The 26,287-nt window shown below is 42.1% G+C and overlaps 1 protein-coding gene across 1 annotated transcript in view; it reads left to right on the forward strand.

Annotated features, from left to right (window-relative positions):
* LOC146782742 (extracellular calcium-sensing receptor-like) overlaps positions 1-26,287 on the forward strand; it is a 175,678-nt gene that overhangs the window by 68,002 nt on the left and 81,389 nt on the right. The window contains exons 2-3 of the mRNA XM_085637221.1: positions 956-1,780; positions 10,590-10,817. Coding sequence (XP_085493347.1) covers positions 956-1,780; positions 10,590-10,817 — 1,053 coding nt within the window. The remainder of the gene's footprint in view (positions 1-955; positions 1,781-10,589; positions 10,818-26,287) is intronic.

The following is a 26,287-nucleotide window of genomic DNA, read 5'->3' on the forward strand; positions in this document are numbered from 1 at the left end:
GATTGATCTTCCTAGGATTTTGAGACACTGAGTTATTTGCTGATTACACTTCCAGCCAAATAAGATTCTTCATTGAGCCTTCCTTTGCTGCATGTGCTTAGTGCATGTACTTGGCTAGCTTTCTGTACTAGAAGTTGATTTCTCAACATAAATTCCAGTCTGATCTAGAATGGAGGTGTGTGAGGTCAAATTAAAGTGAAGCACAAGGGGCTGGTGATGTTGTTGCCTCACAAGGTAGTGTAAGAGCTCTGTATTCTAAAAAGAGTCTTTCTAGTCACTATTGACATAGTCCCACATATTTATATGTAATCAAGAGGGTCTCACAGTGTAAAATCCTGACTGCGGTATAGACAGTTCATATTTGCAAAGATGTTTTGATATATTCAAAGTCAACATTCTCAGTGTTAAATCATGTTATCATCTGTCATTATCATATTCCATAACTGGTGTTTGACCTGCACACTTCCAATACATACTAAAGCAGTTTTATATCAGCTGACCTATAACTCACCATAATGTCCTCAAATAAGGCCTACATTGCTGCTTTTACAGGCAATATTTTACTAAATTATCTTCATTTTCACGTGACAAACAGTGCCAAACAGTGCCATACTTAATGTCAAAGTACCTGCCCGGAAGAAGCAGCCCAAACCCTTGGGTTGCCTGTTGCCTTTTATCCTAGACAGTGGACAGGTGTAATCTGTGTGTATGACAGAGGGAGACATCAGTGCCCACAGCTTTGAACTTTTTGGTTAGGTGGATAGTGTTATAAATTGCTTGTTTGAAACTGGGGCCCATGCTCTAAATGTGGACCAGTTCTAATTAGTTGGCTTGGGTGGGATCCAGTGTGTTTATATCTGATTTTTCAGCTTGAACTGTGCAATGATAAGCATAACATAGAAACATTTTAGATTAAATGGGTGCCTAACAAATGTTGAAATATTTGTTTTCAAAGGTCAGTTATGCTGCCTCAAACCCACTTCTAAGTGACCGGATCCAGTTCCCTTCCTTCTTCAGGACCTCTCCAAGTGATGACTTCCAGTCCCATGGGCTGGCCAAGCTGGTGATGCATTTTGGATGGAGCTGGGTCGGTCTTTTGGCTGAGGAGAGTGACTATGGGCAGCAAGGGATTCGGCTACTTCAAGATGAACTCATCAAGGCAGGGATTTGTATTGCATTCTCAGAAACAATCATATCAAACAAACCAGATAAAACCGCTCTGCGCATTGCTCAAGTTATCAAAAATTCAACAGCAAACGCCATTGTTGTCTTCTCATTTGTCCCTGACCTGGCCATGGTTTTAGATGAGCTGCTGAAGCTTAATAGCACTGGAAAGATCTGGGTTGCCAGTGAGGCTTGGTCAACATCATCTGTCCTTTCCACAGAAAAATATTCAGATATCCTTGCTGGCACCATTGGTTTTGCCACTTTTAGGGGAGATATGCCAGTCTTCAAGAAATATCTCACCAATGTTGTCCCCTTAAGCTCACTGGGTTTCATCAGAGAGTTCTGGGAACATGCATTTGACTGCAGGTGGCTGGATCCGAACATAACACAGACTGTTCCAGATAACGCAAGTAGACTATGCACAGGGGCTGAGAAGTTAGAAAATCTTCAGATTTACCAAAATGATATCACCAGTTTTACAGTTTCATACAGTATCTACAGAGCAGTGTATGCCATTGCATTGGCTTTAAATAACTTGAGTTCTTGCATACCTGGGACAGGCCCCTTTCATCTAGGCAGCTGTGCAGATATCACAAATTTGAAACCATGGCAGGTAAGAAGTGATGTCCTTTTACATGTATGTAAGGCTGTCTCCTGTGGACTAGTGGCTGTTTACAGGATTGCCGCATCACCATTGCTTACATAGATGGTTTTCTACCATTGGATCAAGGTTGAAATATTCAACTACCGAACAATGTCATCACTATTTTGACAATAGCACTACATTGCAAGTTAAGTCTTGGCAAATAAAAGAGGTGTTAAATATTATGAATATATACTTACCTTGCTGATAGTTGTAGGCCATGTACTGGAAACAATATTTTTGCAGGTCAATATTATAACTGTGTTTTAGTGTCATTCTACCACACTGACTTTGAGCCTCAAAGGGACAGACAGGAGTGCTTTACTCACAACCTTGTACAAAGATTTCTGATTTCTCTAGTTTGTAAGTGCTATGAGGATTCAGGGAGCCTTCCCAAAGGTATTGGAATATGTGTCATGCACCTTAGTGCCATACTGGGAATTTATGAGTCTTCCAGGAGGTAGGGGATTCACTGGTGTCAGAGACAGTCAAAGAAACCCTGTGACACAGCTAGACAGTAGGGCTGAAGTTGTCTTCACACATGTGTAGGATGGCTCAGAGATGTTGAAGATGTGAGGGGATACCATGGGTTGCATTACACAAAATGCTCCAGGGGCACAATGAGCATTTCCATCATTTTTGTACCTTTTGGACACATTTGTATTAAACAAGAGGCTGAAGACGTGGCTTTTACACATTTGCATTAGTACTTGGCTGAAAAATGAAGAAACATCTGCCCATGAACCTGTACCCTATTATAGGCACAGGCTCAAAAAGGAATGCTAAGTGATTTTGTTCCACATGTGAAGAGGCACGCAGTTAATGCACCCCTCAGGGCAACCTCAGTAAGGGTCACACATGTCCCAAGAAAATGTTATCCACGGCTTTTCCTCAGCAGGCTGATGTTATTACTTCCCAGCACTCACCTGCAGGGTGATCCCTGCCCCCTTTGTAAAAGCAAGACAGTCTCCTTGTATGAAAAGCCAGGCTGATGGTTTTAAACTGTTTCTCCCTGTTAAGGATATTAAGGGCTGAGTTGACTCCATTGGAGGCTCATGTTTGCACTGAGGACTGAACATTGAATACTGAGGACAGCTACAGTGCATGGTCCTGGTTTGTGCCAGGTGCACACACCAGGTGTCCGTTGGAACCATACTCTATCTTAATAAAATATGGGCACGTGTGAGAAGCCACATTCGTAAATATAACATGGCCAATGGCCATAAATGTCAGTATATGTGGTATCACGACCCTGCCAGTGATGAACACTAAACATGAACCTCCAATACACCGTTACCTATTGAGTCTTATTCTCAAACTCAAGCCAGAGAAAATGCAATATGAGTTTGGTCTGCTTTTGGAGGATTGGTGAGCTCCAGGAGAATGAATAAGAACCTCTTACTGCTGAAACGTTAATGAATAAATAGTCAGGGTCAATAAACAGTGTGTAAAAAATTCATTGGTAGGAGTGATTTGTACTCCTGGGAGTTTTAAAAAAAAGTGAGGGTTGCAGCACCTCACATGTGTGGATGATATGTATAAATATTATTGTGCAGATGTTGACTTTGCAAAATATGCTTTGAGCATCCTCTTTTCTAATGTGCATGAGCACTTTGACATTAATGAAGATGCTACATGTTAAAAAAAAATAATAATAGAAAGGCCTAAATTAAGCTGGTTTTATTCTTGGGCATAAACACCCACATGCCTTGACAAGTGAAATATCCTGTAAGAAACAAAAATAACAGCACAGGTACGTAGCCTACTTGACAGGCTATGGAACAAACTACCAGTCAACATCAGATGCTCCCCACCCTGCACACCTTCAGGAAGAGCCTCAAGAGCTGGATTTTTGGCTGACCTAGTGTTGCACCATTCCCCCCCCCCCCCCCCTCCAGCGCCTTGAGACCCTCACGGGTGAGTAGCAGGCTTTTTAAACCCCTGATTGATTAATTGATGGATGCATCACATCAAACATGTGAACGGTTACAAAAATGGAGATGGACTTGGTAGCCACAGGATCTCTTCCACTGGTGCATCTAGAAAATGATATGTGAGGTAATCCATGAGAAAGGATCATTAAGCTGCTCATTTGTCTTCCATGACTTTGACTTTGACTATGTCCGACAAAGCATGAACCAAACTGAGTTTTAATGTCTGCAGCTTCAGAAAAATCATTCTTCTGTTTGATTTGGGTGCATGGGAATATATGCAGTGGATTATCAACTATGGGCAGCCTAGATCTAGGGAGCCAGTCTAGATGCCTTTCCCATGACCTATTCCAGCCTATCCAACCTGGGTTTGAAAGAGTTTCCCTGTACACATAATTAAGACATCAATGCTATTTGCTGAGGGATCCCAGCATCTCAGATATGCTCAAAATGAAGATGAGAAAATTGTTTTAAGCAGCAGTAGGCAGTCAGAGACCAGCATAGTCCTTAATGCTTTCAGTAGCCTGTTCTATCAAGAAACAATACTGAGCCTGGAGAACCAGTCCCTTCCATTGTACACCTTCCAATTCCTAGTATTTCCCTTGGAATTCTAAATGATGATTCTGAATTTGCACCCACTGCATTTACAGAAAGAGCCCACCTAAACCTGCACCAACATAAAACACTGTCAGCTCAGTGGACCAATTGACCTACTATACATGCATTCCTCTTGCTGGAACCAGAATGCAAAGATATTGTGAATATTATGGAAATAGCCAACCCCTTTACCCAGCACACCCAGGCATTATGCCCCAAGGACCAGAAGGTGTCCACCTAGCACAAGATCCTTAGGGAGAAGTTCTTCTTCCCCTAAAAATGGCAAGACTGACTGCCCTAAAACCAAGGCTGAAACTTGAGAGCAACCTATCAAAGATATGCTAAACCACATTAAAGAGGATATGACAAGCACAGCACCTTACCATGAAATTCCCACGCCAAACATTTCAAGGGCGGCATATTAACATATGAGGTACATTGAAGTTACCTCAGAAGAATAGGTAGAGTCAATATGTTTCCACATTAGTGCAAACCTTCAGCTCAGAATAATGTAAGTGTGTTTGCCCTTTAGTATCTGATAATTCAACTGAAAACCAAAGCTCGCACTAAAAACAAAGGAAAAAGCAGGGACATATTTGACAATAAATTCAAGGAGATCATATCCTAGTCTGCAGATTGCCCATAAAGGAAAAAATAAGGTTTGAGGTCCTTTGTATTTCAATTCCCATGTCCTGGGAAAGAATTTCCCTGACTTTCCCAAGTAGAGGTTCTGCGGAGAGAGTAGTCATGGGATGGACACAATTCTACATCTAATCTATACACTGCCCATTCTAGACTTCCAGAGGTTCCAAGCACAGAAATTCAGAATAATGTACCTATTAACTAGAAGGCAAAATCACTGTTGGTTAATGTATTTTTTATACTAAACAATAGTAATTATTTTTTAAATGCACAAACTTTGTGAAAAATAAAAAAATAGAAAGTTTATGACATTCAAGAATATAGTGATGCTTAATATGGGGAGAGCATGTAGCCTTATGGCTTGAGCCATCGACCTCGAAGCTGGTGATACGGGTTCAAGTCTTGGCACCGAAGCTCAACATCCTGTGATTATGGGCAAATCAGTTACTCTCCCCACGTCCAACAAAAATGAATGTGTCCATCTGTAACAAAACTGGTGCACACCTAAAGCGCTCTGATACCTGATATGTTCGGGTCTAGTTCGCACTATATAAAACTCCCCCCCAAAAAAAGTTATACATTTTGATAAGTGGGAATATTACACAGTTATGACAACACCTCTAAGCATATCATTCTATGGTAAAGTTTCCAAATTACAGTTTGTACATTTCACCAATATTGAGCTTCTTTTCTAACTTTTCAGTGTTTTTCATGGGGCCTACATGAATAACAATGAGTGCCTACTGCAAATTAGCACATTTCAAATTTGTCTCAGTTTAACATTATGTTTTACACTGTTTACGGCACATTTAGCATTCTAAATTTATTAATTTGCATTATAATTTTTATTCTTTATTACCTCTTTATGGTAGTGATGTACACTCACTGAACATACTACAGACCAAGTTGTTGAACTTTGAGCAAAATCTCCTGGGTCACTGTATTTTCTTGTGTCATGTTTTAAGCGGATCACTGACATAATATCGTCAGTCAAAATATCGAGGTACCAGAATATCGTGTCCAAAATATCGATGGACAAAATATCGACTTCCTATCTCCATAAAGGTAAGTATCAAAATGTCGAAACCAAAATATCGTTGTTAAAAATAAAGTTGTATAAAATATCGATTATTTTAATGTCTGAAAAATAATATACAATGAATTAAACTATACATATAATTAAATAAAGCATAGTTAGAATTATTTAAAAAATGTTAAAATTAATAAATAACAAAAGTAATGTAAAAAAATACTAAACATGCATAATTATTTTTTTATTTATATTAACTTAATAATAATAATACATAATTATTAAATTTATTTATAAAATATTAAAAACGTAATTTAAATTGTAATTACATATATATATATCTAAATAAACCTGTAATATAAATATAATAATTTACTATTCCCACACCACCAAGAGTAACAGTAGGGAAAGTGTTGGATAGTGGGAGTGTAAAAATTACTATTCCCACTCTGGTGAGTGCAACAGTAGGGAAAGTGTTGGATAGCAGGTGGGTAAAAATTACTATTCCCACTCCAGCAAGTGCAACAGTAGGGAAAGTGTTGGATAGCTTGTGGGAATAATTTACTATTCCCACTCCACCAAGTGTAAGAGTAGGGAAAGTGTTGGATAGCAGGAGGGTAAACATTACAATTCCCACTCCAGTGAGTGCAACAGTAGGGAAAGTGTTGGATAGGGGGGAGGGTAAAAATTACTATTCCCACTCCAACGAGTGTAACAGTAGGGCAAGTGTTGGATAACGGGTGAGTAAAAATTACTATTCCCACTCCAACAAGTGTAACAGTAGGGAAAGACTTGGATAGCGGGTGTGCAAAAATTACAATTCCCACTCCACCGGGTGCAACAGTAGGGAAAGTGTTGGAGAGCGGGTGGGTAAAAATTACTATTCCCACTCCAGTGAGTGCAACAGTAGGGAACGTGTTGGATAGAGGGTGGGAATAATTTACTATTCCCACTCCACGAACTATAACAGTAGGGAAAGTGTTGGATAGCGTGGGGGATTAATTTAGTATTCCCACTCCTGCAATATAATTAACATTAATAAACAATTAATTAATTTACCTCCCACCATATTCCCCTATAAGCGTCACCACCAATATTGTAAAATATGAATCCATGAACATAATTAATTATCAATTAATTAATTAACTAATAACAATCAATGATAATATTAATAACCATCAAATATAAATTAATTCACACAATAAACACTATAAAATAATTTAGAAAAAAATATTATATAAAAAATATTTAAAAGTTTACTAAAAATTAAATTACTTCCCTCCCTACTCTCCTATCAATCCTCAACCAACTCCTAAAAAAAGTGCACAATTAAAATATTAACAAATGTATTATTAATAATTAATATCAAATTAACAACTAAGTAATAACTTTTCCAACAAAATTAACATGTTTACCATTAAATTATTCATTAATATTAATCAATTTATAATTAATAACTAATTAATTAATTAACACAATTAACAATATAAATTATTAAATACAAAAATATTAATTAATTAATTTATTAAATAATTAATTTACATTGAATTACTTACCACCCTATTCCCTATAAACCGCTACAAAATAAAATTACGCTAAAATTAATTAACATTTAATTAATTAATTAAAAATAAATCTTAATTAGTATATTCTAATTACTTCTCATCCTATTCCCCTATAAACCCACACAAAAAATAATTTAACATCAAATTCATTGCTTTTAAAAAATTTAAACATACATTACAAAAACAATATATACTTTTAACACATATACTAGCATTTAAAACACTAAAACAAAAATTCGATATTTTTAACAACAATATTATGACTGACAATATTATTAACTTCGATATTATGACAAACGATATTTTTTACTTGCATATTGATATTCTGTACCACTATATTTTTGACAGTCGATATTCTGTCCTCTCGATATTTAAAACTCAATTTAAAACTGGATATTTAGACTGTTTACCGTTTTAAGCAAATGCTCATGAGTCCGCTCCTTGGCTGGACCCTATATTGTTCCCACCAGGAAAGGAGGATCAAGACACCTGTTTACCCAGTGTTTAACTGTCCAATATTAATGGCAGACTATGAGCTATGCATGTGCTCATTAACTGTAACAATTATTGGTATTTGTTATGTAGTATTGAGTTCTCATAGCAAACATTCAATGGGCAGCCATTGCGGAATTGGGCAGACATCTCTAGCTATGGTTAGCTATAAATGCATGCCCCTTGTACATTGTGCAACAAAGTAAGGTATGAAATGTCCCTCATTGCAAAGAACCATAATGCCTTCAGTATAAATTTGGTGAAACAAAACGGTAGCAGAAGTTACCACACAAATTGTGTTTGATGCAATGGTTTCAGGGGAAAAACCTTGTAATGCATTCAGGTTGTCTTTAGTCTTTTAGAGCCTCGGAATTTTATTTGTTAAGTTTGTTCCTTGTAACTTACCTCTGAAAACTAGACTTTCTCCTCTTATGTCATATAGCATCGCAGTAATATTGGCTGCAGCCTTCTCAACAAGATGAATGTTGTCAACACAGAATTACTACCAATATTTTGAGCTATATTTAAAAGATACAGGACTGGGCTGCTAGCTTGATTCTTACCATACAGACCTGATCATGTACATTTATACCACTTGCATTATCTCCCAAATAGGTAGGAATATCACAAGTGTGCCCAACAATGACCTCCTTTCATAAGAGATTAACTGATGTCCCATGACCACTGACTATGTAAATTAGTACCATTGCATTTACATTTAGCTTTAGGAGATATACTGAATCTCTGATATAGATTTGCTTCTCCATGACATAGGCACATCTACATCTGAAGGTTGGCCACTAGGGGTGGGTGGAATTGTGAAGATTCACTCTAGGGAATTCCACGGAGTTACATGAAAAAAAACCAAGATTCCGCTGAGTTCAGCGAGCGTGTGGAAATCGCCACCTGGCACTGCTCATGCTGAGCTTGTTCCTCACTGGCAAATCAGCACGAATGCCAACATGAGGCACACCAGAAGGCGCTGCTTCATTGCTATGGCTTGAGCAGATTTTTGATTCAAGCAGAAGATTTCCCACCTCTAACACTTGTGACTTCTAGCATCAAAACAAAAAATCTTACCTGTGCATCCTAGCACCCAAAAAATGCAGCTAGGGGACACCAGTTTTCACTTGTGCTCCCCAGCTTACCACTGGCAAGCAGTGTGCGAGAAAATACTCCACCACGTGCCGGTTGGCGGATTTCGTCTGGAACTCTGCATTACGCTTATGGCCAAAACTCCTCTGACAGGGTGGAATTTATTAACCTCTCCTACTTGCAACAAGACATTCTACCCTGTCTTGACCAGGCTTAGTTTGGCAGTTAATCCTACACCTGGAATACCTAAAGAAGGTGTCACCTATCCAGTAAGAAGTTTGAAACTCAGACATGGGGCTTACATCTTACTCTCGCCTCAAGTTTTTAAAGTCTGTCTTTGACCATCCAGGATCTATTGTAAAGCACCCATGAACACCATACAGCCTGCATAATGTTCTGAATAAATGGATGAGGCTAAACATGACTAGCAAACATCCTCTGAAGCCACACCACAGTCATGAGCAACACCACAGACAGCCACATCATGCATGTTAGAGAACATGAATAAACACCAGGGAGGGCTTGCAAAGTTCACAGTGGCCCTCTCACAATTGTGGATGGCAGTGGTTTTGAATCTGGTCAAACGTGCCAACCCTAGTAATTGAAGCAATACTACCCTTTCAGCCACAGTACAGCATAAAACATATTGCAGTCACACTATTCCTTTTGATCAAGCTGTGGATGAAACTTGTTAGAAAGCACAAGCCAGCTCCCTGAGCTGGAAGACAATTACCAACAACTCTTAAAATGCCAAAGTGTTAATAATGAATGCAACTCACCAGATTCTGGAGCTATATCCCACACACTGCACTGATTTGGTATGTTTGCAGGTGACAAAAACAGGTGAAGCTGGACATGGTATTCAAACGTCACTTATATATGTCATGACAATTGTTTTTGATGATGCCATCTGGGTCAAAAGCCACAGTCATTTCATCCCTTCTGGGTCCATTGCCATTTGCTGTCATTTATTGTGAAATTGTTGTGGGACAAAAGAGCATTCTGGTGATGCCAATTAGTGGTTTTAAAATCTAACTCTTTTCTCAAGAAACAGTGGCAAGTACGTAATGAGTTCCATGCACTGAGAGTGTCCTCAATGTAGGGCATTTCTGGAGCCTTATTGAGAAAATGGAGCACCATATCCATTTAATTGGTGTACCCCAGAATATCTATAACAAAATATTGTCTGACTTAAATATTGGGGTCCAAAACTTCCTTTGCAAAATTAGTTCTCCATTGGGTGAGGATTTTATAATATTAACTCCAATGTGGCGCTATTTTAGTAAACAATATTTAGGGCATAATATTTTCATCAGACAATATTTAGGCCATGATACTCTGGCATTGTACCCCATTTTACATGCCTCTTGTTGCTACATACAAAAATGTAGTCCCCTATAATTTCTCATTACCCTCTCCCCTTCCAGCTTCTACACTACATAAAAAACATACACCTGCAGGGAAAGGATGGCATTGAGACTTTCTTCGATAAGCACGGCAATCCCCCGGCACGGTATGATATCGTGAATTGGCAGCGCAGTGCCCAGGGCACATTCAAACATGTGAAAGTGGGTGAATATGACTCTAGTGCTTTACCAGGAGTGACCCTCACCATAAACACAAGTGCTATCCTGTGGTCTGCAGGTAATTCGAAGGTAAGAGATTGGCACTTTAGGATTAGATGCATCATGTGTTGTTATTCTGTTCCAGACTGGCGAAGTGCGAGATGTAGAACTGACACTATGAGAAACAAACTATTATTTTTTGATACCAAGCATCTATTTTAATACCCTGTCACCTATGTATTGACCTAAAAAGTCTGCATCTGGTGAAGGAAACAAAGAAACTACAACAGCATGAAATTAGAGCCTGGTGTACATAGCCCGTTTGGGGTTGCAAACCTGGCAATTCACAAAATCACATACTCTATCACTGCAATATGATTGTTACTATTTACTAAGCCAGTTTTGTGGGTTAGATTATGTTCCAACCCAAGCCTGTCCTTTTTAAAAATGTATTTTATAATACCCCGGGGGCAGGCCTTTATATATTTTTTTTAAAAGGGAAGAGGTGTCTTGTGGCCTCCCTCCCCAGACCCCATCCCCAGGGCTAGTTCCGGCCCCAGGGACCCCATACCTAAGGCCTGGCAACTTCCATGTCGGCTCCCCATCTCCTGCAGGAGCCGTCATTGCTTTGAGACCGAGGGAGCTGCTAACATGCAGCTCCCTGGATCTCAAAGCAATGTGTTTCTTGCTTTTTGGAAGCAGAGGGTTTGCTATGGCTTAACAGTAGCAGTGCTCTAACCAAGCCATAGCAATCTACAATGACTCGGGGGTGGGCACCCCAGGACATTGCTGGAGCAGGCCCGGGGGGTGGGGGTGGCGGTCCCCAGGGCCGTGTAGGGCTCCACACTGGGGACCGAGCAGTTCCCCTCCTTTGTAAATTAAGCCACAGGGAGGTGGTGGTCCCTGGGCTGTGTGGTCCCCTTGCCCCCATATTTAATAAAATAAACTTGCCCCGGGGAGGAGGTGGTTCCTGGGGCTGCATGGGGAAGCCATATGGGCCTCTTCTGCCTTTATTAAATAAAAACACCTCGGGAGGTGGCAGGGGGCTTTGGATCCCCGGGGGGGCCATGCCCCCACATCTGTTGGAAAATGTTTGCCCCGGGGAGGTGTCACTCCCCGGGGCATGAGGGCTGCTGCATGGGCACCCCCTGCATTACTATAAGAACTTGCCCCGGGACCTGGGGCACCTCAGGATCAATATTTAAAGAGACACAGGAGCCGGTGCTTCATTGTTTGAAAACATTTCATCATGAGTCACGGATTCAGCACAACATTCAACCAAAATGAAACAAAAATGCTTTTTTGACCCAGCGGGGTACCTGTGAGACACCACCATGAGGCCTAGAGGATCAGAATGTTTTTACCCTGCCCCCTTTTCTTTTTATTTTATGGTTTTTGTGACTCAGTTTAAAATGCTCCTGCTTCAAAAAAGTAGTATTCTTATGTGACTTTTAAAACATTTTGAAAACTGTATTTACCTCTATGCTAGCTTATATTATTCTCCACAAAATGCTTAAAACTGAAACATTTGAAAATTTGACAGTTTTGAAGTCTGACGTATCTTCTCATTGGAACAAGTATTTTCACATATATCATACAGCTAATATGCTTAAGTTTAGTACTATAGAATCTACTGTATATGGCACAACCCATGCACTCATCCATTCATCTAAACACTATCCGTATACTCATGAATCACACTCATCCATTTACTCAGGCAGTACCTATGCACTCATCCATTGACTCAGGTATCACCCATGGACTCATGCATTCAAACAAGGATTACCTCTGCACTCAAGCAAACAATCAGACACTAACCTTGCACATATATATTCACTCATGTACTAATCATGCACTCATCCATTCACTTACATACTACGAATGCACTCATCCAATCACTCAGGCACTATTCATGCATTCACTCAGCAGTACCCATGGACTCATCCAATCATTCAGGCACTACCCTTGGATTCATTCATTCAATAGGATACTACCCATGCAGTCATCCAATCAACCAGGTGCTACTCTTGCACTTCTCCAGTCACCGAGTCACTACCCATGCACTCATACAATCACCCAGGTACTATCCATGTTGTCACTTAATCACCCAGGCACTATCCATGCACTCATGTATTCACTCAGGCAGTACCCATGCAGTCATCCAATCACCCAAGCACTATCCATGCATTAATCCATTCACTCAGGCACTACCTATGCACTGATCCAATCACCTACGCAGTACCCTTGCACTTTCAATGAAGTGCTGCCTAAAACTCTCATCCATTCACTCATCCACTATCCATATACTCATCCATTCAAGTAGGGACTACCCATGCACTCATCCATTCACTCAGCCACTACCCATGCAGTCATCCATTCACCCTGGTACTAGCTCTGCACTCATCCATTCACTCTAACAGTAACCTTGCACTCATGTATTTACCCATGCACTACCCATGCACTCATCCATTCACTCAGCCACTGCCCTTGCACTCATTTATCCACCCAGGCACTGCCATGAACACATGCAATCACTCAATCAATACCCTTGCACTCATGCATTTACCCAGGTACTGATCATGCACTCATCCATTCACTCAGACATTAACCTTGCATTCATCTATTCACTCATGCATTACCCATACACTCATCCATCCACTTACATACTACCCATCCACTCACCCAATTACCCGGGCACTTTCCGTGCACTTATCTCTTTACTCACAAACTACCCATGTACTCATCCAATCACCCGGCCACTACCCTTGCACTCATCCATTCAATGAGACGCTACCCATGCACTGATCCAATCACCCAAGTGCTACTCTTGCATTTATGCAGTCACCCAGGCACTAACCATGCACTCATCCAATCACACAGGTACAAGCCATGCAGTAAACTAGTCAGCCAGACTCTATCTATGCACTCATGCATTCATTCATGCCCTGCCCATGTGCTCATCCACTCACCAAGAAACTATATGTACTCTCATTCATTTACTCAGGCACTACCTATGCACTGATCCAATCACCTAGGCGCTACCCTTGCACTCATTCTTTAAAATGAGGTGCTACACATTCTTTCATCCACTCACTCAGCCGCTACCCATGTATTCATCTATTTATTTAGGCACTAACCATGCACTCATCCATTCACTCAGACACTAACCTTGCACTCATCCATTCACTTAGCCACTACGCATGCACTAAACCATTCACTCAGCTACTAGCCTTGCACTCATGCAGTCACCCAGGCATTGCTCTTGCACACATCCAATTACCCAGTCACTACCTCTGCGCTCATCCATTTACTCAGGCAGTCCCCATGCACTAATCTATTGACTCAGGCACTACCCATGCACTCATTATTTCACCCAGGCACTACCTCTGCACTAATCCAAACACTCGGACCCTAATCCTTACAATTATCTATTCACTCATTCACTAGCCATGCATTCATTCATTCACTCAGCCACAACCCATATACTCATTCAATCATCTGAGTACTATACTTGTGTGAACAAATCACTGACAAGCTACCTATGGACTTTTGCAATCACCAGGCACTACCCATGCAGTCATTCATTCACTGAGACACTATTCATACACTCATTCATTCACTTATGCAGTATGCATCTGTTCACCCAGTCACATAGGCACTATATACTCAGTCAGTCACATATCTACTCACTCACACCTATAAGCACTATTGCTGAAATTTGTTACCCAGACATCCACAAATTCATTCAATTACATACACAACATATAGTTATTTTTTAAACCAGAATAAATGGTTCCGTAACAGCCGTTTTTGAAGTTTTTTAAATGTTTTTTAATTTTATTGTTTTTTTCTAACTACTGTGTAGGTTTGTTTGGTGTCTTTTGTTTTTTTCAGAAAAAAATAAACAAAGAACAAGCACAAAAAGTGTGCTTAATAGTAAAACAAAAAACAACAATGGTTATTGATGGTGTCCAACAATGTTTGGACAACTTGTTCCCCACACTCAAAATAGTGTCACATTTTGGACAACATAGCCTTTGCAAAGTCAGGCAACATGGTAGGAACAGTCTGTAGTCTTTCGCCCTGACAAGACATTCCTGGCTGGGTATCTTGAGAAGCGTCCTGCTCATTTAGCCTAGCAAGTTCTGCTCTTGCAAGCCAGGTTGCATGCATGGTCCTTAGATGCATGCACATTGAAGATGTATCGCAGGAGTTCTTTTTATCTGATTCGCGTGAAAGGACCTTCTTGCAGATCAGGCAAGTCACATTTTTGGCATTGACTTTCTTCTGCCCCTCCTGAATCGAAAAAGTTGCCACACCACACTCTCCTTCCTCTTCTTGGGTGGCTCATCTTCCTCCTCCAGCAAATTCAGTTCCTCCTGTTAATCAACCTCTGCAGAATTGCCATCTTCTTCTTTGCTGCAAAAAACAAACAGACACCTATACTCCTCCAAAATAGCTTCTGCTGAAAAGAATGTGTCTGTTGCCAACCAAACACTGATGTAGAAGAAAGAGGGTAGGATCTACCTAGGTTAATGATGACAAGATGTTTAACCAATCAAATCTCTTTTTTTGTGTCACATGGGGTGCGCAACTTCTACACAGTGGGATCGTGTACCTAATGCGATTTCGCAACTTCTTTCTATTTTACATTTGAACTACATTTGGTTGTATGTTCTAGTATTTTATTTACAAATAACTGTACCTCTCCATTCTTGATTAGGCCTGGGCTAAATTGCCGTTCTGCTCGCAGAAATTGCAATAATTTGACATTTTCGCGTTCCGCGGAGAGCGCGAAAATGTCAAAATTTTCGCATTCCGCAGCTTAGCGATAATTTGTTTCTTGCTCGCACTGTAAAATAATACATTCTTGCGCGCGCGCAATCGCCTTACCTGAATCGCCGCGTTCGCCGACAAGTTTTCCCGATCCGGTCGCGTTCTCCACGAGATGTTGGATTGTTGGTAGCCATTTGCGCTGTCTCGCGACAGTTCGCGCCCGCAGTAATGTCATTGGTCGCGCGATCACGTCTTTCTTCTCGCGATCATGCACTGCGAGAAGAGTGAAAACAAGATGGCCGCGCCCGCGAGCAACCGCATGGGTAAGTTGGAGAGCCGCGACCACGGCGTAAATACCGCAAACGGGCGGGAAAAAAACTTCTGCATCTTTGTGATATTTCCGCGTGTTTGCGGAGATTTTTAACATTTTCGCGTTATTCGCAAATTCTGCCCACCCCTATTCTTGATAAAGTAAATGAATCTATATCTACAGATAATATTAATGTAAAATAGTCTTTAGATCTGCGTCCCCTACGCAAATCCGGAAGTACATGCGATCTACGCGGAAGTTAAGCGACTCCTGATATTTTTTATTAATATACAAGTTTCTTTACTGTCTTACTAAAACTGTAACCTTTAACTTACACATATTATTGTCTATATATATGTTTTAATATCACAAATAAAAGAGATAGAATCGCTTCCCGACTGCGATTCTGAACTTACATCTTGGGGGAAAAAAGGAGATACAACATATTTTAAACATTAATATTAAAGTAATGTTCAAATCTAAATTGTGCACAATCATAAATATCACTTTTAGAAATGACGCTGGAGCCGCCATTCCTACGCTTTCCCAGAAGTAAGGCCCGGTAGTGTGTGCGATAGTTTCACAAACCCACAAAATACATACATTTCATTTTCAAATTGCCTTTAGCATAACTACATATTCATTTTATTACTCTAGTTGCAAATTACTAGCCATAAAATATACATAAAGTATTAATTCCACTATGTTTTACACTTGTAAATATATAAATGGGTTCGCACACAAAACGCAGAGGACCGTGTCCGGTACGCAACTCCATTTTTATATGTAAAAAAAAAACGCTTTTTGACACATATATTTTTCTATAAATATATAAAATATATATATACAAATATAAAATATATTTTATATATATATATATATAGAGAGAGAGAGAGAGAGAGAAAGAGAGAGAGAGAGAGAGAGAGAGAGAGAGAGAGAGAGTGAGAGAGAGCAAAAAAGCAAAGGAATCAAGTATTTTATATTTAGGATTTCGCATGTACAAAATCTTAAAAATTCACTGAAAAACCAAAGGTTACATATATGTTATATTTAGGAATTACCTTTTAAAAAACTTCTGAAATTCACTGAAAAGAACACAGGTTTCAGGTTTGTTATATTTAGGAATTAGCTTTAAAAAAACCTGAGAAATTCACGGAAAAAAACACAGGGTATAGGACTGTTATAGTTAGGCTGACATTTCACTCGTACATAACCAGGGAAATTCAGCTGTTATAGTTAGCTGAACTAACTATAACTCACGTCCCTGCAATGCACTGCTGATGATGTCACATGTTACATCAATCATAACATGATCAGTGACATCACTGATGACATCTCAAATGACATTACTGACAACACCACAGATGACATCATCCACATAAACTGATGCACCTAGTCACACCCCAATATAAACTTGCATACACCCACTCCAAATTTCAGAATACCAATCTCGAAACCATAGACACAGTAATACCAGTACATACATACCTACTCACTGATTCATAGGTCTACACACACATCCACTCACTCACCCATAAAGCCACTCATGAACCCACTCACTCACCAATACAGCCACTGATATATCCACTCATACACCCATACAGACACTCCCATACCGCCACTCACCCATAGAGTTACCGCTAGAGTTACAAACACACCTAGTCAGTCACCCAAAAAGTCAATCACACTTCCATTTACTGACCTATACAGTTATACACACACTACTTCACTTGTTCGTCCAGACACAAGCACACACTCATCCATACAGCTACTCTCACAATTATTCACTTTCACATACAGTCACTTATATACTCCAACAATAACCTATCCTGTCATTCACATATCCAGTTACTCACCCATATACCACTTAGACATCCATTCACTCACTGACACAGTCATACGCACACAGCCCCTCGCAGATGCCCTCATAAGCCCATACACCCAGTGAATCAACCACTCACACATCCATGCAGGGAGTCACATCCCCCACCCACCCACACAGACAATTAGACTCCCATACAGGTACTCAGACAACCAATCATTAAACCATATAGATACTCATGTATATATATATATTTAACATTCTTAAACTTTCTAGAAACACTCACAGTCACTGGATGATATAATCGTTGATGTCATCAGTGATGTCATTTGAGATGTCATCAGTCATGCCACTGACCATGTCATGAGTGATATAATATGTGACGTCATTCAGGTTTTGTATGAGTGAAATGTCAGCCTAACTATAAAGTTTCTGTAAAGTGTGTTTTTTCCGTGAATCATATATATATATATATATTCACTGAAAAAACCATTGGTTTCAGGGGTGTTATAGTTAGCTGGACATTTCCCTCGTACAAAACCCTAGAAATTCTCCTGTTATAGTTAGTTCAGCTAACTATAACTCGCGCCCCTGCAATGCACTGCTGATGACGTCACTAAGACTGGGCGTTGAACTACGCTCCGTTCGCGTAGCTTGCGAAGTTTTGGTAACTTCGCGCTTCGCGTAGAGCGCGAAGTTGCAGATTGCTACGCAATCTAGCGCGTAGCGTAGTAAATTTGCTTCCTCGCGCGCTCAATATTCATTCTCGCGCGCGCGGTAATGTCTTACCTTGATTCTGCGATCGCCAACTTGCTTTTCTGTCTGTTTGCGAGCGCCACGAGATTTGTACTATGGCTGCCCAAGCCCGCGAGAGTGTGCGCCCCCGAACACGTCATTGGTGCGCGCGAACTGACTTCCGGCGGCTGTTTTGGTAAGATCGCGATCCCGAACATGGAAAAACTGCAATCTGGCAAAGAATATCTCGCGAGCTTCATAAAACCTTCTCTAAAATGATCATTTTGCTCAGAAAACTCCTCAGATTGTGATCTTGCTGTAGTCTTTGTGTAAGAAAGAGTCCTTTAATTTTTTTAACACTTTTTTTTCAAGAGGAAGGAAGTGCCCCTGACACTACAACTTCCTGTTCCTGTCCAGCAGGCTCCTCCCACGTGCTTTGTGCATGTGTTGTTCACTTTCATTTGGATTTGGAGCTGGAAGGATCACTTTTTGTGTCTGTCTGCTGCATCACACCATTTTTTTGGATTTATTTGAGGAATTTTTGATTTGAGATTTAATTTACGACAAGTAAGTTGGAGAATTGGTGTGTTTGTTTCATTGGGGCTTGTTTGTACCTACATTTTTCTGGGATTTTAATTGTTTTTAAAAATTATTGTTGTGGTGGGTGGCCTGTACTACTTTCAATATGGGCCTAGTTGTTTTTCTCTGCAATTTCAGCCAGTAGGGTACCCATGGGTCCATGTTTTGTGGTGTCTGTAGAATTTCTACATCATGTAGGGCATGGATGGCATAGGATTGAAATGCTAAACGTGGCTGTGGTGTATTTCACTGTTGGTGTGTGTGTGTGATTTACCTTTGTTGGATGTGTGTGCTTGTGGCCTAGTAGTCTTCCACTAGGCCCAGAGGTAGTCAGCCTCCAAGCTGTGGTGCGTGATTTTAAATGTACAGTTGGTGTTGTCTGGTGATTTTCCTTTACTCCATGGATGGCTTTGGATTTTGTTGCAAAAGGTGTGTTTGGGGTGCAATAGCATTTTTTGGGTGTGTGCTAAACAAATTGGGCTATTTTGGCCTGCATTTAAGGCAAGGGATTCAGCTCGCGAACTTTCGGTAACTCTGCACAGCGCGACAACGCGGACTTACAGTTTTCGTCATTTTTGCGCTCGCAATATGCGTGTTCGCGCACGCGAGAAAGCCTTTTTGTACAGTTCGCGATCCCGAACACGCAGCTTTTGCAATCTGGCAAACAATATCTCGCGAGCAACATAGACCCTTCTCGAAAACGCTTTTTTGTGCATTTCTGCACAAAAAACTCCTCAGGCTGTCATTGAGCTGTAGGTTTGGAGCAGGGAGAAGCTGTTATTTGTCTGGAAAACATTTTTATGAGAGGGATTAAGTTCCACAGACACTACAACTTCCTCTTCCTGTCCTTTCCAATCACTTTTTGTGTGTTATTGTGGTGGGGGGGCTGAGCATGTGTGTGGCGGCCATTTTAGGGAGGCATGCATTGTGCCTTTGCCATAGGCGTCCATTGACTGTCTCCCATTTCTTGTGGTTGTTGTGGGTGTGTGGCGGCCATTTTGTGAAGCCATCCAAGCAGTGTGCTTGCTTTTGCCATCCGGTTCCAAGCTTGTGGCCTAGTAGTCTTCCACTAGGCCCAGAGGTAGTCAGCCTCCAAGCTGTGGTGCGTGATTTTAAATGTACAGTTGGTGTTGTCTGGTGATTTTCCTTTACTCCATGGATGGCTTTGGATTTTGTTGCAAAAGGTGTGTTTGGGGTGCAATAGCATTTTTTGGGTGTGTGCTAAACAAATTGGGCTATTTTGGCCTGCATGTAAGGCAAGGGATTCAGCTCGCGAACGGCCATTTTAGGAAGGCATGCATTGTGCCTTTGCCATAGGCGTCCATTGACTGTCTCCCATTTCTTGTGGTTGTTGTGGGTGTGTGGCGGCCATTTTGTGAAGCCATCCAAGCAGTGTGCTTCCTTTTGCCATCCGGTTCCAAGCTTGTGGCCTAGTAGTCTTCCACTAGGCCCAGAGGTAGTCAGCCTCCAAGCTGTGGTGCGTGATTTTAAATGTACAGTTGGTGTTGTCTGGTGATTTTCCTTTACTCCATGGATGGCTTTGGATTTTGTTGCAAAAGGTGTGTTTGGGGTGCAATAGCATTTTTTGGGTGTGTGCTAAACAAATTGGGCTATTTTGGCCTGCATTTAAGGCAAGGGATTCAGCTCGCGAACTTTCGGTAACTCTGCACAGCGCGACAACGCGGACTTACAGTTTTCGTCATTTTTGCGCTCGCAATATGCGTGTTCGCGCACGCGAGAAAGCCTTTTTGTACAGTTCGCGATCCCGAACACGCAGCTTTTGCAATCTGGCAAACAATATCTCGCGAGCAACATAGACCCTTCTCGAAAACGCTTTTTTGTGCATTTCTGCACAAAAAACTCCTCAGGCTGTCATTGAGCTGTAGGTTTGGAGCAGGGAGAAGCTGTTATTTGTCTGGAAAACATTTTTATGAGAGGGATTAAGTTCCACAGACACTACAACTTCCTCTTCCTGTCCTTTCCAATCACTTTTTGTGTGTTATTGTGGTGGGGGGGCTGAGCATGTGTGTGGCGGCCATTTTAGGAAGGCATGCATTGTGCCTTTGCCATAGGCGTCCATTGACTGTCTCCCATTTCTTGTGGTTGTTGTGGGTGTGTGGCGGCCATTTTGTGAAGCCATCCAAGCAGTGTGCTTGCTTTTGCCATCCGGTTCCAAGCTTGTGGCCTAGTAGTCTTCCACTAGGCCCAGAGGTAGTCAGCCTCCAAGCTGTGGTGCGTGATTTTAAATGTACAGTTGGTGTTGTCTGGTGATTTTCCTTTACTCCATGGATGGCTTTGGATTTTGTTGCAAAAGGTGTGTTTGGGGTGCAATAGCATTTTTTGGGTGTGTGCTAAACAAATTGGGCTATTTTGGCCTGCATGTAAGGCAAGGGATTCAGCTCGCGAACGGCCATTTTAGGAAGGCATGCATTGTGCCTTTGCCATAGGCGTCCATTGACTGTCTCCCATTTCTTGTGGTTGTTGTGGGTGTGTGGCGGCCATTTTGTGAAGCCATCCAAGCAGTGTGCTTCCTTTTGCCATCCGGTTCCAAGCTTGTGGCCTAGTAGTCTTCCACTAGGCCCAGAGGTAGTCAGCCTCCAAGCTGTGGTGCGTGATTTTAAATGTACAGTTGGTGTTGTCTGGTGATTTTCCTTTACTCCATGGATGGCTTTGGATTTTGTTGCAAAAGGTGTGTTTGGGGTGCAATAGCATTTTTTGGGTGTGTGCTAAACAAATTGGGCTATTTTGGCCTGCATTTAAGGCAAGGGATTCAGCTCGCGAACTTTCGGTAACTCTGCACAGCGCGACAACGCGGACTTACAGTTTTCGTCATTTTTGCGCTCGCAATATGCGTGTTCGCGCACGCGAGAAAGCCTTTTTGTACAGTTCGCGATCCCGAACACGCAGCTTTTGCAATCTGGCAAACAATATCTCGCGAGCAACATAGACCCTTCTCGAAAACGCTTTTTTGTGCATTTCTGCACAAAAAACTCCTCAGGCTGTCATTGAGCTGTAGGTTTGGAGCAGGGAGAAGCTGTTATTTGTCTGGAAAACATTTTTATGAGAGGGTTTAAGTTCCACAGACACTACAACTTCCTCTTCCTGTCCTTTCCAATCACTTTTTGTGTGTTATTGTGGTGGGGGGGCTGAGCATGTGTGTGGCGGCCATTTTAGGAAGGCATGCATTGTGCCTTTGCCATAGGCGTCCATTGACTGTCTCCCATTTCTTGTGGTTGTTGTGGGTGTGTGGCGGCCATTTTGTGAAGCCATCCAAGCAGTGTGCTTGCTTTTGCCATCCGGTTCCAAGCTTGTGGCCTAGTAGTCTTCCACTAGGCCCAGAGGTAGTCAGCCTCCAAGCTGTGGTGCGTGATTTTAAATGTACAGTTGGTGTTGTCTGGTGATTTTCCTTTACTCCATGGATGGCTTTGGATTTTGTTGCAAAAGGTGTGTTTGGGGTGCAATAGCATTTTTTGGGTGTGTGCTAAACAAATTGGGCTATTTTGGCCTGCATGTAAGGCAAGGGATTCAGCTCGCGAACGGCCATTTTAGGAAGGCATGCATTGTGCCTTTGCCATAGGCGTCCATTGACTGTCTCCCATTTCTTGTGGTTGTTGTGGGTGTGTGGCGGCCATTTTGTGAAGCCATCCAAGCAGTGTGCTTCCTTTTGCCATCCGGTTCCAAGCTTGTGGCCTAGTAGTCTTCCACTAGGCCCAGAGGTAGTCAGCCTCCAAGCTGTGGTGCGTGATTTTAAATGTACAGTTGGTGTTGTCTGGTGATTTTCCTTTACTCCATGGATGGCTTTGGATTTTGTTGCAAAAGGTGTGTTTGGGGTGCAATAGCATTTTTTGGGTGTGTGCTAAACAAATTGGGCTATTTTGGCCTGCATTTAAGGCAAGGGATTCAGCTCGCGAACTTTCGGTAACTCTGCACAGCGCGACAACGCGGACTTACAGTTTTCGTCATTTTTGCGCTCGCAATATGCGTGTTCGCGCACGCGAGAAAGCCTTTTTGTACAGTTCGCGATCCCGAACACGCAGCTTTTGCAATCTGGCAAACAATATCTCGCGAGCAACATAGACCCTTCTCGAAAACGCTTTTTTGTGCATTTCTGCACAAAAAACTCCTCAGGCTGTCATTGAGCTGTAGGTTTGGAGCAGGGAGAAGCTGTTATTTGTCTGGAAAACATTTTTATGAGAGGGATTAAGTTCCACAGACACTACAACTTCCTCTTCCTGTCCTTTCCAATCACTTTTTGTGTGTTATTGTGGTGGGTGGGCTGGGCATGTGTGTGGCGGCCATTTTAGGAAGGCATGCATTGTGCCTTTGCCATAGGCGTCCAAACTTGTGGCCTAGTCGTACAGTAGGCCCAGGGGTACAACTCAGCAATCATCACGGCGGGTTTTTTGTCCTTGCTATTCTTCTTCCTAAGTGTACACTACACAGTACAAATACAACAGGATCCCTGGCCTTGTCAGTCTCTTAATGGCTGGCTATACTGTTGATGTTGTTCACTGACTGCATGAAATTTAATAATTGTGATGACCACCCACGAGACACTAATAAATTATATATTATATTATGGATCTTTTGACTGATGTTCTTCTGGCTTTTTTGCTTTTAGGTGCACAAAAGACAGAGGTGTGTCATCATCATCCACTGTTGTGGTGCCAGACCGACGTCCTGCTGCTGTAGTGTACACAACGTGACGTGTCAGTGACCTGACCAGGCATCTCTGCAACTTGTGCAACTGAGTGCTGTTTTGACATCTGTTGAAGATGCCCCCAAAGAAAGCAGGTAGCAGGTCCTCCGGTACCAAGAAAGTTGCCATGGAGAAGAAGGAACAGAAGAAGAAGGAAGTGTCACTTAAGTCTGGTGTGCCTCCCAAAACCTTTTTTGGTTCAACAAAAATGAGGCCTGCAGCAGCGGTGTCGGGGGGGCAAGCTGGGGGCAGCACCTCCACATCAGTGGGCCCAACCCACCAACCCATGCCCAAGCAGATGAGTGTGGAAGAGGTAGCCAGCCTTATGGTAGAAAGCAGTGATGCTGAGCCTGAACTAAACTTATCGCTATCTCAAAGTAGTACACAATCAACGCAGGAGGGAACATCATCAACACAGCAGATAAGTGGTCAACAGCCGCAGCTACCGCCCGCAATAGTAGCTGTTCCTCCTGAAGTAGGGGCAGTTCAGGAAATTGAGCCTCATGCAGAGGAAGAAGAGGAAGCCACTCCTTTAGAAGTTGCATTGGTTTTTAAATCCCCAGCAAGGAAAAGGAGGGTTAGTACATCAAGTTCTTCACCAAGCCCCCCTTCTGATGATCTAGATGTCACTTGGAAGCCACAAACAGAGTCTGAGAGGGAAACACATCACAAGAGCAGGCATGGCAAAAGGAAGGTTCCAGAAAGCCTTACACTTATGGATGTTGATGTAGAAGAGCAGGTTGATGATGATGATGATGATGAGCCAGTCATCACAAACATCACTCCCGGGCCTGAGGAGATGGAGAGCAACATTTTTACATTATCCAAAATGGATGCGAGGGATGTAGCACGCATACCTCCAACACAGGTAACACCAACACGACCTCCAGCTTCCATATTTACATTAGCAAAGGGCCGGCAGCGTCCTACATCCAGCACAACAAGCACCACCTCAGCAGAAGTAGGTAGTGGTCCTGCACAGAGTCAAATTCAACACACACCCTCCAGTTCATCCGGCATTGGAAGTGGGAGTGGCACCTCCAGCAGGAGACAAAAGTTAAGCTCCCCAGTGTGGGACTACTTTACGGTTAGCCCAAAGGAGGAGAACATTGCTGTATGCTCCGTTTGTCATTCCTCTGTTAGCCGTGGAAAGCTTGGTACAAACTATGGTACCGGAGGCCAAATGACCCATCTGAAAAAACACCACGCAATCCAGTGGGAGGAGCACCTTAGGCTCATCAAAACTGGAACCATTGCTGTTGGGCATAAACGAGTAGAAAGTCCGCTCACGGTGGAACAGGAAGAAGAGGGAGACATTCTCTGTGCTAGTGGTACACAAAGTAGCCCTGTCCCCAGCACTGCAGTGGTAACGCCCACATCCTCAGCCACATCTCATTGGCACAAGAGTAAGAGCCAGCCTGAGACACCAAGGAGTACTGCTGGGCCAAAAAGTGCGACGTCGACCACAGGAAGGAATACCATGCAGCCTACCATTCTTAGCATGTTTAGTAGGCCGGAGGGGCAGTACGAACGCAATCACCCAATAGCACGTTTGTACAATGCTAAGCTGGCAAAAATGTTAGCACTGGACCTTCTCCCTTTTTCTTTTGAAGGGGTGGGTTTTCTTGAGTTTGTGACCACCATCTGCCCAAAATGGAAAGTTCCCAGCCGCTACTATTTTGCAAGAGTTGCTGTTCCAGCACTACATCACGACGTGATGGAATTGCTTGGAAAAGCCTTAAAACAGAGTGCTGTTCAGAGTATACACCTGACAACAGACATGTGGACCAGTTGCCAAGCCACTGATTACATGTGCATCACTGCACACTGGGTCTCTTTTTCGGGTGTTAAAGATAAGATATCTGACGGCGTTGTTGACACCGCTGAGATTTTTAAAGACAATCGCAAACATGCAACTGTAGCCATGTTTGCAATGGAGAAATCTCATACTGCTGCTAACATTTTGGATGAGTTTAACAGCAAGGTGTTGGAGTGGCTGCGACCAAGAGGTCTTACCATTGGTTTTGTTGCCACGGACAATGGCAGTAATGTAGTTCGGGCCATGAAAGATGGTGGGTATTTCAGGGTGCCATGTTTGGCACACTGCATTAACATTGTTGTGCAAGACTTTCTGAAAAATGAAAGCAAAGTCAGCAGCTTACTGACCACCTGCAGAAGAATATGCACACATTTCAACCATTCTTTTAAAGCCCGGAAGGAGCTGAGGGTGATTCAACGTGAGCATAAAATGCCAGTCAAAGCACTCATCCAAGAGGTGCCAACACGTTGGAACTCAACGTATTACATGCTTGAGCGTCTATTTGAGCAGTACATACCACTTAATGCTTATGTCATGAAAAGGTCACGGGATCCTACAGTGAAAGGCATGAGAGTTGAGATGACCCAATGGGACCTTGTCAAAAGCCTGACAGAGATGCTACTTCCTTTTGAGGTCTTCACCCGTGAAGTGAGCCGGGAGGACTGTACTATGGGCCAAGCTATCCCATTGTTGTACATGCTAGAGCAACAGCTGAAGGATGTGGCAGAAATGTACGCAGATGTGGATGACAAAGTAGAAGCACATTCTTTGGCAGACACCTTATCCGCTCGCTTATCTCACAATACAAGGCTTCAAAATA

This window comes from Triturus cristatus, chromosome 12 (assembly GCF_964204655.1).
Source record: "Triturus cristatus chromosome 12, aTriCri1.1, whole genome shotgun sequence".
Classification (NCBI taxonomy): Eukaryota; Metazoa; Chordata; class Amphibia; order Caudata; family Salamandridae; genus Triturus; species Triturus cristatus.